General features: G+C 33.0%; 4 protein-coding genes and 2 long non-coding RNA genes across 7 annotated transcripts; 3 read left to right on the top strand and 3 right to left on the bottom strand.

The window, feature by feature from the left end:
• Positions 1-188: 188 nt before the first annotated feature.
• On the bottom strand, positions 189-4,600 carry LOC107368468 (uncharacterized). The gene is made up of 2 exons (XM_015936289.3): positions 3,252-4,600; positions 189-2,989 (listed from the first exon to the last, which is right to left on the bottom strand). The coding sequence occupies exons 1-2, from the start codon at positions 3,494-3,496 to the stop codon at positions 1,726-1,728; spliced, it is 1,509 nt and encodes a 502-aa protein (XP_015791775.2). The 5' UTR covers positions 3,497-4,600; the 3' UTR covers positions 189-1,725.
• Positions 4,601-4,729: 129 nt separating this feature from the next.
• Positions 4,730-9,431, top strand: flfl (serine/threonine-protein phosphatase 4 regulatory subunit 3 flfl). Of its 2 annotated transcripts, XM_015934547.3 has the most exons (9): positions 4,730-4,875; positions 5,280-5,893; positions 5,994-7,019; positions 7,116-7,253; positions 7,336-7,597; positions 7,676-7,991; positions 8,685-8,881; positions 8,944-9,107; positions 9,271-9,431. In XM_015934547.3, the coding sequence occupies exons 2-9, from the start codon at positions 5,696-5,698 to the stop codon at positions 9,367-9,369; spliced, it is 2,400 nt and encodes a 799-aa protein (XP_015790033.1). In that variant the 5' UTR covers positions 4,730-4,875; positions 5,280-5,695; the 3' UTR covers positions 9,370-9,431. The 2 variants fall into 2 exon arrangements, with proteins under 2 accessions (XP_015790033.1, XP_089123460.1); XM_089267334.1 differs by lacking the exon at positions 8,944-9,107.
• A 3,991-nt stretch (positions 9,432-13,422) lies between these two features.
• Positions 13,423-14,279, bottom strand: LOC149093927 (uncharacterized). Its single transcript, XR_016198579.1, has 3 exons — positions 14,132-14,279; positions 13,860-14,036; positions 13,423-13,708 (listed from the first exon to the last, which is right to left on the bottom strand). It is a non-coding gene; the product is annotated as an uncharacterized LOC149093927 (long non-coding RNA).
• An 867-nt stretch (positions 14,280-15,146) lies between these two features.
• On the top strand, positions 15,147-16,497 carry elm (calcineurin like EF-hand protein 1 elm). Its single transcript, XM_015928883.3, has 2 exons — positions 15,147-15,326; positions 15,589-16,497. The coding sequence occupies exons 1-2, from the start codon at positions 15,260-15,262 to the stop codon at positions 16,083-16,085; spliced, it is 564 nt and encodes a 187-aa protein (XP_015784369.2). The 5' UTR covers positions 15,147-15,259; the 3' UTR covers positions 16,086-16,497.
• Positions 16,498-16,902: 405 nt separating this feature from the next.
• Positions 16,903-17,921, bottom strand: LOC112539389 (uncharacterized). Its single transcript, XR_003083225.2, has 2 exons — positions 17,503-17,921; positions 16,903-17,418 (listed from the first exon to the last, which is right to left on the bottom strand). It is a non-coding gene; the product is annotated as an uncharacterized LOC112539389 (long non-coding RNA).
• Positions 17,922-18,087: 166 nt separating this feature from the next.
• On the top strand, positions 18,088-20,135 carry LOC107361891 (glutathione S-transferase 1; the record flags this gene model as incomplete). The annotated part of the gene is given in 3 exon segments (NM_001323118.1): positions 18,088-18,228; positions 19,227-19,285; positions 19,686-20,135. Coding segments are annotated over 3 exon segments (650 nt in total), but the record flags the coding sequence as incomplete, so codon positions are not given.
• Between the last annotated feature and the right edge of the window lie 307 nt (positions 20,136-20,442).

The raw sequence follows: 20,442 nt of genomic DNA, 5'->3' as shown, positions 1-20,442 counted from the left end.
AATCTCACAGATTTTTAATGTTCGTTTTTTATTATAAAATAAAAATAGGACAAATGTGCTTTTAATTTCACAGACAATTAATTTCTTTATTTCAAAATGGACAGTTAAAGTGTTGCTTAGATTTCGTATTGTTTAACGATTCAAACAATCGATACAATTCTGTGTTGTGGATTAAATTGTCAAGTGTATCAATTTTAAGTGGTTTATTTAGCAGGAAATTGCGACAAATTTTGAAGAGTCTTTGATTTCTCAATTAGATACGAAATAAGAATGAATTAAATAATTAACAGAGAGCAAAGAGAATGATTGAACTAAATTTAAGTTGATATCAGTGGCAAAAATTAGAATAATAAAAACAAGATCAAACACTCAACAATTATGTAAGTATTACAGAGCTGAAGTAAATTTGAATTTTGTTTTAAATTAACTCATTAATGACAATATATTTCAAATTAATTTCTTGTTTGAATCACATTTTGTTGAATTGATCTTTTCATACAGAGCATGATAGCATTTTGAGGAAGAGGTAACAAAATGTTTACAATGCAATAAATCAAGATTGAGATGAGTGTCCGAAAAAAAGGGGAATTATTAAATCAATATAAGGTTTTAAAGCAAGAAAGAAAGAAAAGTTTGCAGAAATAACAAATGAATTTCATTAATAAATAACAAACAAATAATAACAATAATAAAAGGTAACAAGAAATAACAGAAAAACATTTCGATTTTCACACATAGATACAGGTTAGGTTAATATCTCAACCTAAGGCAGGAATTAGAGAGAGAAAATTTCATGATAATAGATAACATGGTCTATGAGATCAATCGATTAGTGATTAATCAGATCAGCTGGACTTTTCAAAAGTATTTGTAGCGGAAGCTGTCGGAAATGCAACATAAAGGTATTTTTAGCAGCAAAATTAATTGAAACAGTTTTCCAGAATGATGATCAATATTTTAAATTAGTTGTTTTATTTTAATATTAATGTTGCTGAGAAAACTCGAATTCAAACTGGAAGCCATGCAAAAAATCCTTAAATCAATAAATTCTTTATACGATCTCGATGGTAATCCTTCAGGGAACAAAGCAGACTCTACTTAGGTGAGATAGAGCGATGGAAAAGGTGAATATTTCGATATTAGGTATCGAGTCTTCCCAACATATTTGAATGAAAATTACAAATCTTCACGCAGGCAATTCGGTTGAAGTTGTGATAATCTTGGTTTTGATTTAAATTTCAGTTTAAAATAGTTAGACGATAAAAAGGCGTCCTCCTTCGGGTATATAAGGATAAATCGGGTGCAGTAAAGGTTGTATATCGAGCCATGATTACTGAGGTAATGGCAAATTGAAATGAACTATGATCAATAGTTAGTTTTAACCAATTTTGTACTTGATTTGATAATTCTGCCATTTCTTTCCCATCATCATTTTTGACTGCATTTGGCTTTGGTATTTGGCTTGGATTGACAAAGTATGCAAAGAACTTTGGCCTCAAAGTTGCTTACAAGATGAGAGTTGTAAGATTCAAGTAATTGAAAACACCAAAAATTAAACGAGGGGAGAAATTACGAGTCGCGAATTACTATTCAGATAACTGTGAGTAGGGCGCAAGTTGTGAATATGCAGCTGTTGATGTAGATGAGAGTGAATGATGTCATGGTCGGCAAATTTAATAAAAAGAAATATGCTTTTCTCTTTTATATTAATGGCATTCACTGAAGCTAATCACTAACTGTCGTAGTGATTTTAAAACCTTTTGATTTTGCTCCATTGGCACCTTTGTTTAAATTATCTGTCTCATTTCCATCATCATCTAACTCTTCAAGAACACATTCCAATGGTGGTTCTTCTAGTGTGTCATTAAAATCATAACGATTTGACCTAATTAAATGAGAATCACCAAGTAGCAAACCGGAAGGACCTGAATGCCCTAAATAATGCACCATCAAATCACGCGAATTAACAAACCTTCTACCGCATCCAGGAAAATTGCAGCAGAAGGTATCTTCTTCGATGGAAATTTGACGACGAGGTAAAGTAGGTTGTTCATCAGCCGACTCCTGGTCATCCTCATCATCTCCCTCTTCCAAAACAATATAACTAATTGATTCCGTTTTAGGTCGAGCAACAGAAAGGTTACGAGTTGAAGCAATTAAACCTAAGTTATTGTTGATATTGTTATTAAAACTATCATTGTTGTTATCAACATTTTTGATAATATTTGAACCATTATTGTTTCTAATATTTTGATTAACATTAGCAGCATTTTTATTTCCATCTTTACGGTTGTTCATCCTATGGGTTATGATGTGACGATTGAGATGATATTGACGTTTGAAGCTCCAGCCACAACCAGGAAATGTACATGCATATGGTCTATCATCCATAGAAGCTCTAAAGCGATTAGATGTAAATCTCAATGATGTTGCAGCTGAAGTTGCTGTTGATGGTGAGATTACTACTGATGGCGCGGATGATAATGGTGACGAAGACGAGGACATTTGCTGTGAGGCAGCGGCAAGATGAGAACCAAAATTAGGAAGCAATTGTCTGTTGGCTTTAGGTGCTGGCTTTTCCAATTTATGTGTTTCAACTAAATGTCGGATCAGGTGAGAGTTTTTAGTATAAGTTTTATCACAACCGGGCAAGGTACAGGCATAAGGTCGAGCTGACTTCGTGTACTCAATGTGATAAGGTGGTCTTAAAATGTTATGGGAATCTTCTTTATGTCGCAAAAGGTGAGAGTTTTTGGTATAAGCTTTGTCACATCCAACAAAATCACATGTATATCGACGATTCAACATCTTATTAGTCATCAAGGTTGTATTTTCTTCATCATTCCATTCTTGTCCTTCGACTTTGATACATACTTCAGGCTCAACCACTGAATGAGCGTGTAATAGGTGAATGTTAAGTTCGTTTTTAGTGCTAAATTGTTGTTTACATCCAGTAATGTAGCACAAATGTAAGGTAGATGGAGCCTCGCTGAAATACATATGATAGAACAATTTCAATTAGTAAATTAAAATAATTAATTGAAGGAAAGAAGATAAAAAAGACTGAGGGAATAAAAATGAAAGGAGGGGAAGAACAGGGGTGGAGAGTGAGAGGAGAGAGTGAAAAAAATAGAAAGAAAGAGACGCTGAAAGAAATTGAACCACAAGAAAGAGGTCAAGAGGTCGAGATGTTATTGACGTTTTCCAACAAGATGAGGAATACAGAACACAACAGCAAGAGCAAAACTTACCACTTCGATGAATGACTTTCAATTTCCGCCTTAGATGCTGGTTTTACTGTCGCTCGTTTATCTACTTCATGTGAACTAGATTTATTCGGCCTGAAGCCAGGGTGAACTCTTTCATGATGACGCACAACATGATTTGTTCGAGTGAAAATCCAATGACAACCCGGATAGCCACATGGGTATTTCCGTATTTTACTCATATCTGCATTCAAACCATAGAGTTTGACCCGGCGTTGAGGTTCCGTCATCTTACAGATCGAAGTCTTGTACTGGAGATAACTAAGAGGTTGATATTACAATTTAAAGTACGGACAGAACAGACACTGAGCTTGTTTAGTAAAAAATAGATAGGATGATTATTAAATTAGATCCTTATATTTTTCAGATGTAAACATGGGTTGAACTATTAGAAAAGTAAAAGTTGATAGTAGAGCATCAAAGCAGCTTTAAAGAAGACAAGGTGAATTGGCAATGAACAATACCATCAAGCTTTCAACTTCACATGGTCTCATTATGGTCCCATTGAGAATCAACACCCAAAGTATAGAGCTCGATCATATGATTGATATCTGTCATCCTGAGGCCCAAAGATCCTTATAGTGTGGAAGACTCATCAACAAATAAAAAAGGTAAACCAAGCTGTTACTAAAGTTGCTTTCACAAGCTCAGGAAGCAACTGACTTGCTTGAATGAAAATATGGAAGATGATTAAAGAAGATCTTTAAACCTTTTAGATGAAACCATGAGTTAAATTGAAAACCAAAACAAATAATAATTTAAGCATGTGGATTACAAAGTAGGTAGAAGCAGAAAACGTTTTGGATCAACATGAATTGTCTGGTGCATGAGATGATCACGGAGTTTAAAGAGTTGAAACAAACAATAATAACAAAGAACAGATTAACGAAGCTGTTGAAGTTAAAATTTCTTAAGCTTGTCCAGTTTAATAGTCCAGTAAATTTGAACCTGTTAATAAAAGGAGGAATGGTCAAAAGCAGCAAAAAGGAGGGAAAGATACAGGGTGTAATAAGTTCGTGGTGGTGAGCATGAGATAGTTGTGCGCAATCAACAGCAGAATGATGGCACTTAAAAAAGTCGAAATGGTTTTTGTGCGCAAATTTGAAATTCACCCTAATTCAGGAAACTATCATAACACCCTGTAGGAAGACGAAGAAAAGAGTAGTTGCGGTGAGAAGAAAAACAAAAGAACGAAGACAAAGAACTAGTAACGACTAAGAGCCAGTTCATTTAAAAAACTCATAAATATGTAAAGTTCTAGTAACGTTAATTGAAACCAATAATCAACAATTACATAATCGTAACTGTAAACTAGAAACTTTTCACTTGAAAACAAATGAAATTTGTTTTTAAAACGGCTTCCAGCTTTCACCAACAGATGGAAGTACCTTTTTTTGCTGCCATCTACCGACAGTAAACTTTGCTTTGCCTCCATTTTGGGTTTTGGAAATACAGAAGAAGGAAAAGAAAGAGAAAATATCTTCCCTTTTTCCTCTCTCTCTCTCTCCTGTTTTCCTATCTTCTTATTCATTTTTCTGAGACTAATTCTTGAATTCTGGTTTACCTTCTTCTTGTTTTTATTTGCCCGTGTAAAGTTGAAATCGTAATGGTAAAATTATCGCCAAATTATGTTCTCCTATTTGAAGTTGCTGCGATGACTGTTTTTAACAACAAGATGAAACTATTAACAACAACAGCTATGAGTGTGACCATCTAATTTTGTTATCTATTATTCAAATTGAATCACCAAAATCTTCCAAAATTTTGTGTGGACTCTGATTCAGGAATAACACAGCCAACACCAAGAGCCACACTGCTCTTCTACTTCTCTTTATTTACTTCTCTCTCTGCCTTTTCATTTCTCTTTCTTTTATTCTTTCTTTTCCGTCTGCTCTTTCTTTTTTCTTCTGTCTATTTTTCCCTTTCTCCCGCTGTCTTTTCTCTGTCTATTTTTCCCTCTTTTTCTGATTTTTCAAGATCTTCTTTTTTCTAATTTTCTCATTTTACTATCAGATTTAAATTTACTTATTGACTGGACAACCTTAAGAAAACCTAAAAATTTAATAATTTGCGATTGTGTTATTATTTGCTTCCTCGTATTCCTTTGCAAACTCCTATCTTTATTCATCTCTTATATCACACAACTCAAGATTGATATTGTGGAAGATCAACAACATACTCCTGTTTCTACTTCTATCTCTGTCTTTATCTATTTATTGTTTGTGGTTATGTATTTGTTTTTTTGTGTCCAATACAATCCATGGTTTCACAGAAAAGATCTAACGATCTAATTTAACCATCATCTTCACAATTAATTTGAAATCAAGCTCAGTGTCATTTGAGCTTGCAAAGACAATCACAGTTGCAGCCTTGTTTTCATTTTTTTTGTTGACAAGCCTTCCACACTATAAAGCTCCTTGGGCCTCAAGATGACAGATACCCGTCGCCGGGTTAAACTCTACACTTTGAATGCTGATCGTCAGTGGGATGATAAAGGAACTGGTCATGTTTCATCTTTATATGTTGACCGTTTGAAAGGAATGTCCCTTTTAGTAAGAGCCGAGTCGGATGGATCTCTTCTCCTCGAATCTAAAATTCAACCTGATACCGCTTATCAAAAGCAACAGGTATTGTACATCGTAATTCCCTCTTGATGGGTTTTGTTTTCTATCCTATATTGTGACATTTGACTAATTTAACATTTATTACTTTACTTTACCTCACTAGGACACTTTAATTGTTTGGTCGGAAGGTGACAATTATGACTTAGCCCTTAGTTTTCAAGAGAAGGTTGGATGTGATGAGATATGGGCTAAAATATGTTCGATCCAGGGTAAAGATCCATCCGTGGATCAAACTCAGGAAACTATGGAAGAGGAAGATGAAAGATTCGAAGAAGCATCTGATGCCATAGAATTGCCTCCTTGTGAAGTCGACAAGCTTGAAGAATTAAACGAACTCATTGCCAGTTGCCTTGTCCATCCAATGAAAAGAGAAAGACTAGCCTTGGCCCTCGAGACCGAAGATTATATTAAAAAGCTTCTTAAACTTTTTCATCAGTGCGAGGATTCTCAAAATGTGAAAGCTCTTCATAAATTACATGAAATTTTTAAGAACGTATTCTTGCTCAACAAGAATCCACTTTTTGAAGTTATGTTAGGAGAAGAGACACTTTTCGATGTGATCGGTGTTTTTGAATATGATCCCAACCAACCCCAACCTAAACGTCATAGGGATTACCTTAAATCAGTTTCCCGGTTCAAAGAGGTAATACCGTTTGGAAATGCTGAACTAATCAACAAGATTCATCAAACATATAGAGTGCAATATATCCAAGACGTTGTCCTACCGACGCCAACAGTTTTCGAAGAAAATATGCTATCCACCCTTAGTTCTTTTATATTCTTCAATAAGGTTGAAATCGTTTCATTAATACAAGAGGATGATAAGTTTTTACGTGAACTGTTCGCTCAAATAACTGACGAATCTACGGATGTAGATAAAAGAAAAGACCTCGTACTTTTCCTTAAAGAATTTTGTACATTTTCTCAAACATTACAACCCCAAGCAAGGGAGAACTTCTTCAAAGCCCTTTCAACCTTAGGTGTATTACAAACATTAGAAGTTACATTATCTATGGATAACATTGCGATTCGATCAGCGTCAGTTGATATATTGACCTATGTTATTGAATTTAGTCCATCTATGGTGCGAGAATATGCTCTTAAACAAGCAGCATCAAACTGTGATGAGGTACGTTTAGTTAAGGATCAACCACCAACCAGAACGTGTAAAATATTTTGTTTAATTGTGCAATATTGTTAATGCTATTGTTTTTCACATCTTTAGGATCAATACATCATCAATATAATGATCGATCAAATGATCTGTGACCCTGACCCTACTCTGGGAATGGCAGTTCAACTATCATGTATATTGCGTTTACTTTTGGATCCCGAGAACATGATCACGGCATCAGCTGTCAATGTAAATATTATTTATTTCATTTTCCACTGCCATTTTTCATTGACTTTCGTTACTAATTCTATTTCCATTCCTAATTGAACAGAAATCAGAGAAGAACGATTTTCTTATCTATTTTTACAAGCACTGTATGCATGTTTTGGTTGCTCCTGTGCTAGCAAATACAGCGGAAGATAGACCGAGCAGAGAGGATAGTAGAATGGCTCAGCTTCTTAGTTTAATTCTTGAATTAATGTCCTTCTGTGTCGAGCATCATCTGTATCATATTAGAAATTATATAATTCAACGAGACCTATTGGAAAGAATATTGGTCCTCATGATGTCAAGGCACACATTCCTGGTGCTCAGTAAGTCTAATCTTTGATATTGTAAAATATGCTTTTGCGTTCTTGTTTCGTTTATTATAACCCATTTTTGTTTTTTAGGTGCACTTCGATTCCTGCGCAAAATCATCGGCTTAAAAGATGAATTTTATAATAGACATATAATTAACTCTAATCTATTTGCACCGGTTGTTGAGGCCTTCAAACGAAATAACGGACGTTATAACCTTCTCGATTCTGCAATAATCGAAGTATTTGAATTCATTAGAACTGAAGAGATCAAATCACTTTGTTTTTACGTTGTGGAAGTGTTCGGTAAATATCTTGATAAAATCGATTACGTTGGAACATTCAAAGCATTGCGGCAACAATATGACCAATTTCAGGATAAATTTAAGGATAGAAATTCTTTAGAAAGGTTGGTATCTTGATGGGTCGATTTTAATATCGAACTGAGCTTGCTCAGTTTTGTGTGCATTCTGGTAACTTACATATAGGGTGTTGTATGAAGTTAATATTTTCGAATTGAATATCTACTTAGAAGAAATGTGAAAAGATGATATAACTATTGTTGATTTTATAAGGTGAACCCTGACCAAAAGTGGTCTTAAGGTCCATTAGGCAATTCGATGTTAGAAAAAACAGGCGTTTCTCATTATTCTATCATCCTTCCTTTTTGCTTCTCGTTCGCAATTTTATTTAAACGCAATCCAATCACGATAAGAACCCGCTTTCGCAAACAAAAGAATAGTAAAAATATTGCGCTATATTTATTGTTTAGATTAATTACTTACTGAGTTGTTCAAAGTATAGACATCAACTCTCTGGATTTTTTAGCAACATCTTCATGGTTTTTCGTGCATCCTGTTTATAAACTATGTCTTATCATGAAAATGCAACTCGAAAATGAATTATTGAAAACGTATTCAACGTATGCATTTCACTTCATAGCATTCGCTAGTCGAAAGATTTCATTCTCTTATCTAAAGATAGTTCGAATGCGAATTTAATCTGAGTTTCTTTCTAAAAAATTACTTTAATTGTATGTTAGGCTTTATGATTTTTGTGTCTTCGATTTCTATTTACTTATTTGTTTTTTTAATTTCAACAGCTCACCCGTTATATTGAGAAACGAAAGATTTAGGCGTGATCCACGTCAATTAGATGAAGATGAAGAAATGTGGTTTAACAATGAAGACGAGGACGTCGATGGCATCGATAATAATTTGGATGGATCATTAAGCTATAAATTAGAAGCGGAATTTGATCAGTTTAATAAGAAAATATCTGAAAGAAAATCAAATTTAGGTAAGATTTAGTACTTTTGAGGTATTTTTCGAAATTTTAATCTCTCATTTCATATTATTCAGGTTTATCTTACGCGGACCTAGAAAATGTTAAAAAATATAACGATCTTGATAATGTTAAAACTCTACCCTTAAATAGAGCAACGAGTCCTCGCAGGACAACACCTTTAACTGCCTCTCAAAAATCTCCTAGTTTACCTCATGTGGAAGTTCAAACAACTCGTAAGGTATGTTGAAATCCCAGTTTATAGTTACAGTTATAGTTTGAGATTAAAATTTACTTAATTATCCAAGAGAAATATCTTATAAAGCACATTTGCAATCTTCATTCTCATTGTATTTACTTATTTCAATCAACTTATTCATCTATGCCGTTTCATTGAATCATAGGGAGGCTTGGTGGACTATCCCGACGAGGATTCAGATGAAGAAGACAATGGGGATGAGGGAAACATGAATCATACTAAAAGAGCCAGAATAAGCTCCTAGTAAATAATAACCCTGTTCATTCACTTCACTTCATATACATTAATAAAGCCCATATACATTAATTAATCTCCTTTTAATAAGCCAGAAACTCAAAAATACCACCAAAAACATTGCGAAGAGGAAATGAAGATGCAAGTTGAACACAAAAATGATATACAACTCTTTACATATGGAAACCAGCTAAAACAAAAAAGAGACTTTATTTATATCTATGGCGCTGATTAATCGCGATTCTCATGACTCCATCATTGCTATTGCTTTTACATTTGTAAATTTGCAGTTATAATCAGCGCAGTCAGTCGGTCAGAAATCAAATCAAATCTTTCTTGTTTTATCGCGAGTTTACAGTTGACATCTGAGAACAAATCTTTTGTTGACATTCACAATCATGGAAAAACGATATAGATTTAATTTTTGTAAGCGTTTTTGTAAGATTCAAGGAACGTCAATTAACCTTAAATTACCTGGAAAATGGTTTTTCTGGAATCTTACGATTCGATACGATCTTGGATTAACAACATCAATTAATCATTGGATTCGAGATCAATTATAAAAGTCGTGACTGGTTCTTGTTACCTCAACAAATGCTTTCCACCTTCGATTGAGACTGAAGCCTCACAAAAATGCGGATTTAATTCTCTCAAATCAACTAATTGAATCATTCGCTGGTATATTTTAGCTGTTGGAGGCTTTATTCAAGATTTCTGGTTTCTCGGCTAACCCATACCTTTATAACACATGTATACTAAAGTCTTAGTTTTGTCTGCTGTACTCACTGAGCATCTCGGTTTCAAATTGAAATTATACAAAATTAAGCTAACTTCATAAAGATTTTGAATCAAACTAATCTCTCTCCGTTTATTCTTCCCGCCTTTTACACCACAAGTCTTAATTATTTATTTGTTTGAATGACTAGACCAGCGCTTCAGCAAGTTTTATACTAACACGTAAGATGATCTGTTAATAATCTACTCTGATCTACTTATAACACTCAGCTAATCTGTTATTTTTTAACAAATCTAGGAAAATGCAATGAATAACATTTGATTGCCTTGTTAGTAATTTTTATTTCTGTAAATTATAATACATGACCGTGTAAGTTTTCAATCAGTAAAAATAGACACTGGACATTTGATTATGTTTGTTTAATGATTCGCGTTATCTACTACGTTTATCACAATATGGAAACTACAATAAAACGAACGCGGACAATCAAAGCATACTAAAAATACTTTAATAACATTTTATTAGATTAAAAAATGTCAAGTTAAATGATCTTTCTATTGAAAAAAAATCAGGTACAATAACTTTTAGAGAAAGATTATTAAAACAGATTATATATTATTTATGTGAGATTTAACTCAAGAATCTATTAATAATCAATATTGGAATGAGTCTGGATTCGAATATCGAATCAAATTTTTCGAAATTTTTCATCGGTAAATCGTGTTTCCAATAAAGGTTTTAATCATTTTGATGTCTGGATTTAGACCAATGAATGGCGATAAAAAATAATCACAATTTTCGTAACTGTACAAGTAACACGCTATGACTTTTATAGTTTCCAAAATCTTATGGATTTTTAATGTTTGTGTTTTTTAACTTGATTATGAATAATAAGACAGATGCTGTTAATTACATCATTAGTTTGTTTATGGATAATTAAAGTGCTGCTTAAGCGTATCGTTTACTTACGTTTACCATTGTCAAATCAATTTGATTCACTCTGACTAGATCTTAATGATTGACAATCTTAAATTCATTTTTTATGATAATTTACATCAACATTAGTTTTTCTTACTGTGAACTTTCCACTAGAATCTAAGGAAAAATTTTCATTAAAAGCGCACAATTGAGCTGCTCGATAAATACACTGCTCGTCAAAAGTATAAGGCCACATGATTTTCTTCTTGATTTCTGATTTTTAAGTAATCCTTTCAATTCTTACTGATTGGATTAGTCCAAGCTTTGTCGGAATAATGCATTTGCTTAATTAAAGTTAATTTAGAACTGAAAATTGCACTCTAAAGATTAAAATTAAGGCACACATATGTTATCCATATGTTCAAAAGTATAAGGCCACCTAAATCCAATTAAGAATTTTCGACCAAGAATTGATTTAAAACACGATGCAAACCTTTTTCTAGACCATTTTTTCATGTTCTTTCATTTGCGAAGCTCAGTTTTTCTGTATCTCTTCTAGTTTTCGTTCTATGTTAGTTAGTGATCAAATTGCATAATGCCACGCGCTTCAGCTCTTAATGACTATGAAAAAGGACAGATCGACGCTATGATTAAGCAAGGTGCCTCATTGAACTCAATTGCAAAGGAAATCAACAGATCTAGGTGTGTTGTGCAAAGTTACGCAAAGTTAGGTGAAAATTATGGATCATCTCCTCGTTCTGGACGCCCTCCCCTGCTTAATGATCGTGATAAACGGAGAGTTTTGAAATTGGCCTCGACTGAAAAATTAACTTGCTCCAAGATCCTATCAGAATTACAATTGCCTGTTTCCCTAAGCACCGTCAATCGAGCTGTAAACCAATCTGGATTCATGGAATACACTTCGATGGATGTAAAGCCAAAATTGACGGAAGCTCATCGTGAAAAAAGGATGGAATTTGCTCGTTATCATATGCAATGGAAGGACGAATGGCTATCAGTGATATTCTCTGATGAAAAAAAGTTCAATTTAGATGGTCCAGATGGATTTAAATGCTATTGGCACGATCTAAGGAAGGACAAGCAAGTTTTCTCAAAACGTAATTTTGGAGGAGGTTCAATTATGGTGTGGGGTGCATTCAGTTTCAATGGTGTTCTACCTATTGTGAAAATCTCCTCATCAATGAATTCATTGGATTACATCAAAGTTTTGGAAGAAAATCTGATTCCAAATGCTGCAACAAATGCTGGTTCTGATTGGATTTTCCAGCAAGATAATGCAAGAATTCACGTTTCAAATGCCACCAAAAAATTTTTCCAGGATAATTCAGTGAAAGTATTGAGTTGGCCAGCATGCAGCCCTGACCTAAACCCTATCGAAAATTTATGGGGATTGATTGCGCGAAAAGTTTATGCAAATCAGAGGCAATTCAATAAAATCGATGAATTATGGGATGCAATCCAAAATGCATGGTATGGATTCGAGCCTGAATATCTACAGAACCTTATTATGTCGATGAGCAACAGAATCTTTGATGTCATTAAATTAAATGGCAGTCAAACTAAATATTAAATAGGAATTAATAAGTGGCCTTATACTTTTGACGACCCAAAATTTTTAATTTTTCCCCTATTTTTTCCCCCTTTGATTTTTTTTCAATTTTTTTTCTTGGTTAGTCATCGCAATAAAAACTATCTTCATTTTGATAAGGTTTCGGTTTTTTATACCTTTTATTAAAAAAATTATCAAGAAAAATCAAGTGGCCTTATACTTTTGACAAGCAGTGTAGTAGAAATAAGCTATTTCCAGTTAGTCGGCAAAATTAAGCATTGTTGACAAAATGTAAATTGTTTGTTTTGTTTCCCATTCAAATCAATTACTCAAACTACACCATCTTTTTTCTAACATTTGATTTCATTTTCATTTTCAAGTTGCGTTTCTATTTCGGCATTCAAATGTTTATCCTATCAAGGAGTTGGTTCAGTGTGAATTTAGCATGGAAATACGATTACAGGTAGACTTCTTTTTTATTTTGTGTTTAAACCTTTTATCTAATTTTCACAAATGATGCTTTATGTTTCTTTTTATCTGTGGACTACTCAAATCAAACGAAATCATCTGTTAGCAATGTCAACATAAACCCCAAAAGGCAGCCTAAACATAATCGTGACTGTTGACAGCTTTTCTCGAAGGGATACAAAGAGGCCACTAGAAAGTAGGATGAAAGATAATAGGAACAAATGGACACTGAACTCACTTGAGGAAGTTTTTTCATTACTTCATCATGACAGTAACACCAGGAAAATAAAGAATTTTAATAAAATTTGAAGTAACCCGAAAAAGATAATTTCCTGTTGATTGTATGAACAAGAAAAAAGTAAGAATAATCGTAATTTTGGTTCAGATCTTTATTTAATTGCGAAAACAATGATCAACATAGTTATTACAATATCAGTGCTATTTTTATTGACATTAACATTACTATCAATATATCTAATTTAAACAGTTAAATGAGGTGATCTTATAAAAATGGGATTTTCTTGCCTTCTTGCCGAGTTATTTCATCTCCATGCCTGATTGTTTTTAAAGAAGGAAAACAAGCAAGTTATGGAGAAATTTTCGGTCTCGAATAATTTATATGTGATTTGACTTATCGTTGAACTTCAATCGAAATATCTAAAAATGAAAAAATATATGAAAGAAAGAAAAATTAATATTTGAATTTGCTTTAACTTAACCTTTTAATTTTTTCCGTATTTTTCAGATCTTGTGAGCTGGTCAATTTCAATGGTCTTCATTGTAAATTAAAGGCAATACGACAGCATACCTGGTTGTGTACTGGCTGCAGGAGCGGGTGACAATGAATTGAGTGCAGGGAATAATGTCGACAATAGTTGAGTTAACGACTCAGGAGCCAAAGATGGAGAGCCAAGTGCGGACAAATCTGGTGATCCAAGAGCTGGCGATCCACCTTGAAGTCCTTGGAATAAAGTTGTTATTGGTGCTAAGAAAGGATTATAAACAATCAATGATTAATAATCTCACACATATGGACACTATTAAAGCTGGCAAACATGTAACCACAAAAGTCCAACTTACTGGCTTGTACTGTTCCTAAAGTCAGACAAATAGCGGTGAAAGTGACAAATAGAGTTAAGAATTGGTTCATTTTGACTGGTTGGTTGGTTGGTTGACTATGATCAAAATATTTGTTGTCACAATAAATTCAACTGTTAACTCAAACACAATTTGATACTGACTATGAGATGGTCAATGAAACTCCGTTTTATATGAACAGGATAATTTTATAAGCATTTCATGAGCTCATACTAATCATGCGAAATTTCACTTTTACAATCAGCTTTTGCATTTGAAGTTTATTAACATTAATCATTGTTAAATAAATCATTGCTGTTAACATATGTATGAATGTTAAAGATTATAGTTGTTCAATGTAGATGTTAATTACATTGTTTCCCCGTTTTCATTGACCATCAGGTAATCATTATGAAAGTAAGGATAATTAATGTGATTTTTATGCAGTTAAATGTCAGCCTTTTGCCATTTAATTTGCTCTCAATACTTTCGGATATTTATGAGATATAAGAATCTTTTTTGGATCATGAAATGCTGTACCTAAATGTGACCAATTTTCATCATTTAAAACATCGGCTTGATTTACAGATCGACTTTATTCATTTCAATCTTGCGTTTATTCGGTCCATAGGTTTCAGTGCTGTATTTAAAATCGATCAAAACATGTTAAAGCTAATCAATCTAATTACTATTTCAACCTTTCGGATTCCAATCATTTCAGCTTCCAATATCAAATTACAATTTACAGCAATAGTTGCTTAGGATTCGCTATCGATGATATTTATGATTTGATCACAACTCTAATGGTAATTGATTGGACTTAAAATTGCTCTTATGTGAAAAGCACTTGATTGCTTATGGTTAGCTCATCCAAACTTGATTTGAAATGACAATATTGATTGAGCTAAGAAATTATTAGCATCAATTGAATTTGGAGCGCATTAGCTAAGTTACTTGGTTACAGTAACCAATGCACACCTCTTTTGAAAAAAAACATCAGAACCTTTATTAAGGTTTTTAGTAGGAAAAATAGTCTTATTTGAAACCTACTTAATAATTGTGACTTGAAGTTGAGTTACATCTTAATCAACATCATTTGTATCATCTACAGATCCCCACTTAAAACTAACCATGGGAAGTCGATCTTCTCTGATGCTTCAAGATGAGGAAATTGCTATAATCCAAGAAGAAACTGGATGTAAGTATTTTTTCCAACCAAACTTACAATTTGTTATCATTTTATACAAATTTATTTGCAACTAAATTCACCTGTCACTGTTGAACTTTCATGGTTTTCCCTTTTCACCTTTGAACTATTCCTTCTAAATATCTTTTTGCCCCTTTCATTAATCATTACTCTTTTCTTTTTCATCTTTATTTTTCTTTAAATTCCTGTTTTCCTCTATTACCTGATCTACTTATCACGTCATCTCATGCTTCATGTTAATTAACTTGATCAGTTACGCCAAATCAAATTGAAAGATTATACAGTAGATTTGCTTCACTGGATAAAGGTGACAATGGAACTTTGAGTCGTGATGATTTCTTACGGATTCCTGAACTCGCCATTAATCCACTTGGAGATCGTATAGTTCAGGCTTTTTTCGGTGATGAAGAAAGAATCAATTTTCGCCACTTTATGAGAGTTTTGTCAACCTTTAGGCCTGTTAAAAAGAACCGTGATAATAAGCTTAACAATCGAAGAGAAAAACTTCGATTTGCTTTCAAGTTATATGATTTAGATGAGAATGAAAAGATTACCCGTGAAGAGTTATTGGAAATTTTACACATGATGGTTGGAGCAAACATTTCAAATGAACAGTTAGCAAGTATTGCCGATCGTACCATCATGGAAGCGGATAAAGATGGTGATCAGTGCATATCATTCGATGAATTTTGTAACATCTTGGAAAGAACTGATGTCGAAGAGAAGATGTCGATTCGTTTTCTTCATTGAAAAAGGCCTTTGAACACGTCCAATTACGGAAAAGGTTAACATAACGCGCAAAAACGGAACGTTACTATTGATATTAAAAAGTGAGCTGGAGTTAAATGGTTAAATTTTACCTGGATGATACAAAATTAATTTTATAAATATACATAGGAAGATGAATTTATTGTTAAACTTTATTTCTGGAGACAATTTTGAAAGAAATAATTTTGTTTTTAATAAAATCATGAAATTTAAAGTTAACTAAAGCACAATGCAACCATTAGTGAAGGACCATTTGAATTTTGTTGTCAAATCTTAATTATAATCCAATGTTTCATCAGTGTAATAAATCACAATTTCAAGAAAAATGATCTCATTTACTTGAACATTCAAAGTTTTTAGTTTAATTGAGATTAAAGTTGTTGCAAATCAATTATTTTACAAATTTACAATAAAAAGTTTATTATTTAAAGCAAACTGTACTCATTGTTAACGCATATAAAACGTAATTGAAGGTTATCAAGTCAAGTTAGCATTTAAATATTACTTAATTCAATAAATTATAACAAGTGAGGACTTTTGTTAGATTAATTTACCAATTTTTTCTCATAAAATTTCCTTTATTTACAAGCTTAAAGGACATAAATTTCTCAACTTGATGTAGATTGTTGAGTTTTTATTAGTATTGAATATTGAATCAACTCTTTCATGTAAAATTTTTTCAAGCTTATTAATGAATTGAATATGCTTCATTGATTTTTCACTATTTACTAAACTGTCAATCAGGGATATTTTTGCCTCTCTTAACATTTTCCCAACGGAAATCATGAAATCAATAGAGTTAATAATTCTCAATTGTATTTTTGTTTGTCATGGAAACAAGAAGAGATTACAATTGTGTCAAACGATTTGATTGAAATCAATGATAAAATAGACAAACACATGACAATATCAATTGCCTAAAAGTCTATTTTAAATCAACTTGATTAGCATATTGCTAGTATTCAATCAGCACATTTTCATCCTTATCGAGGTTAACATTGCATCTTCTAGATCCAATTCAGCTTGACATGTAAAAGTTTGGTGAAAATCTGACAAAAAAGACTGAATTTGCTGCATTAATGGGAACCAAGTAGAGACAAAACAATGTATCACTTTATAAGTATCTCCATCCGGTTTCATTAAATTGTCATGAGCATCATATCAATTGAATAAGCATCCGGTTTCATTGTAATAAACTGATTCTAATTAATCAACCATTTACTTCTTTCATCGATCCATTCAGTAAACAAAAATTAACCGCTAAATTAGCCAATAAAGTATCCAGAATTCACATGCCCAGAACGATATTTATTCACTGTGAAGAGAAAATAATTTGAGGGAAAAAAAAGATTGGACTATAAGATGATGTAAGACTAGAGACCGGCAAAAATATACTTACCTAATGATTCAGGTTCTGGTTAAGTAGTCCTAGAAAGGAGCCGAAACTGGTCTAGTAATGTAGTAGATTATACATTAACATTGTTTTCAAGTTGATTCAAGGCCAGTCAATTGGCATTGACAATTCCGAGAGAAAGAGTTGAGTTCCAAATGATGGGTAAGTAAAGAAGAGAACCAAGACAAATAATCACAACAGTCATTATCCATTGTCTATGAGTACAACAACAAAATTGTTATTTTCTTTGTCATTAGAACCATTCCAATGTTCTATTGTTTCCTTTAAATTATAAAAGATGAAAAGACATGGAAGCTGAAAAAACTTTTTTTCGTGGAACAGGTTTTAAAGTAATTTCGGGTTTCTCTACTTGATAAATCTGACAATTTATTCACTAGGCTCAACATTTATTTTTTCTACTAGATGGCACTCTTGCATAAGCAGACGATAAGCACAAGCAGAAGTCTCACAATTGGCTGAAACAAAGTTTTGACTTGAAATATAAAAAACATCACTCACTTGGGTTTCATCGTTAGTTAAACTATTTCTTATTTTGTGCTTGATTACCTAAAGTCAATTCAAACTCTCAAAATGGTCATCGAACTGTACCAATTACCCTTCTCTGCTCCTTGCCGACAAGTAATGATGGTTGGTAAAATCCTCAACCTTCCTATTGAGACTAAACCTCTGGATCTGATGCAAGGCGAACACTTAAAACCCGAATTTCTGAAGGTATGTTGTCTGATTACTTTTGTTTTTCTCAATTTCGATCTTATATCAAGGTTAAATTTCGTTGGTATGTTGGATCTTTAATATAGCCGAGTTGTCTAGACTAGAGTGATCAATTAGCTCGCCCATCAGTTGCTTTACGTTTGACTTTGTCAAGTAATTGATTCTGTTTTTCAATTCTGAGCCCTTTCAAATTTTCCAGATTAATTTTCACTTGCGATGGGTGCAATAATTGTCGTAATTACAGCTATTTTATTTTTTCTGCTGATCTCAAAGTTAACTAATCTAAATTGTTAAGGACAAGTGATCTCAGGTTTTATCTTATTAGCCTAGAATTTTCTAAATTTGTTCATTATACTCTAAACTTTATCAATGTGATATGAAATACGATAAGTTATTAAGCTCAATTTGTCTTATCAAAGCTAGTTACAAGATGATACACCCATATCGAAAGATATTTCATCTATGGCGAATACAAGTTTAATAGACTCATATAATAATTGTAATAAAATCAAAATAAACTATTGTTTCATGCAATAACGATATCTTGATATCTTTCTTAATAGTATCAGTTATGCCATTCATGCATTGACTATTAAGTCAACAATTATTATTTCATAGATTTTTTTATTGACCACTTTGAAATTTACTTGAGATAAAATTGAAGGTAAAAAATGGCCATTTTTAAATTAACTGAATACGTTATTTGCTAAATGATCTTTTTATTATAAACAACAAAGAAATGTGTTTGATATACAGTAAAACCTCGCAAAGGTTGTACTCGCAAAGGTTGTGAGCGGTCCTGCCGCCTAGCGATATTGTTTGTGCAACTCTTTGAAATTATTAACATAATTGCATTGTAAAAGTGGGGAAAATCTTAAATCCCAAAGATGGCGTTGTTTAGTTTCATACAACCTTTGCGAGGTTTTACTGTACTAAAAAAATCAATAAGTTGATCCATAAAATTCAATAATAAATTTCATTATATTTTTTTCTTTTAGATCAACCCTTTCCACTGTATCCCAACCTTGGTCGATGATGGATTTGCTTTGTGGGAAAGGTGAGATACTTAAGATAATAGATGATGATCTATCTGATAAACTATGTTAAGCAAATACAACTACATGTCCTTTTTTGCTGGTAGCATAACAATGTAACCAATGGCTACAAATTTTGAGCAAAGTTAATCAAAAAGACATTCAGAATCTTGCAAAAATTGAATCTTCTTCTCTGCACATTAAATGGTCTCTCGTTGAGCAATTTAGGGCTTTCAAGCTTGAATTGGCAAGATTTGAAAAAATGGCAAAAAAATTTGCCAAAGAAGAGGCCTTTGAGAGAAAAGCTGCTTTTAAGATTGAATTTTCAACGCAGTAAACTCGTGACTTGGTTATTTTCATCAAACTGTTTCATGATTAATTTCAAAATTTTAATTACTTCTTTCTCTATCTTCCACTTTACAGTCGGGCAATCATGACTTATCTGGTTAACAAGTATGCACCTGAAAGCAGTCTTTATCCCAAAGACTTACAAGCTCGTGCAACTGTAGACCGATGGCTTTACTGGGATAATGGATCACTCTACGCCTCTCTTGGTGCCTATTATTTCCCCATTGTACGTCAAGGAGTCAAACCAGATCCAGCAGTTGCAACGCTTTTCATGGATAAGGTCAAGCTTCTTGATGAGGCCCTTGCTAAGACCAAGTACTTGTGTGGAGACACCATTACTTTGGCTGACCTTGCTGTTTTGACTAGCATAACAACTGCCAAAGGTGCAGACCTTGATCTCAGCGCATTTAAAAATGTTGACCGATGGTTGAAGGAACTGGAAACTAACTATGCTAGTTGGTGGAAAGAGTTGGTCACCGAACCTGTTGAAGGATTCAGAGGTTTCCTTCGAGCCAGACTTGGTTAAAACTCTGTTTACATTGCATCTTTAATTGTATTCGGGTCTGGAAATTATCATGCTCATAATTTTTAATCTAAAATTTGGTTTTTCTTATCAATAAAAAAGCAAGCAAAGCAATTATTTGATGTTTCAACTTTATCTTCTCAGCTTTGATCACTATTTACAATATTACCGCTAAATCAAGCAATTGAACAATAATGCAAGAAAGCTGATTATGTCATTTCAACTGATGGCTTAGTATCACTGTCAAAGTTGTTACCTATCAACATATCCACCTCCTTTATTAGCAATATCAATTCACTTGAAGATAAA

The sequence above is a fragment of the Tetranychus urticae genome, chromosome 2 (genome assembly GCF_039701765.1).
Source record: "Tetranychus urticae isolate SD_2017Ah chromosome 2, NJAU_TeUrti_SD_1.0, whole genome shotgun sequence".
Taxonomy (NCBI): Eukaryota; Metazoa; Arthropoda; class Arachnida; order Trombidiformes; family Tetranychidae; genus Tetranychus; species Tetranychus urticae.
The sequence above is the reverse complement of the archived record's forward strand: the minus strand, read 5'-3'. Positions and strand labels throughout refer to the sequence as shown.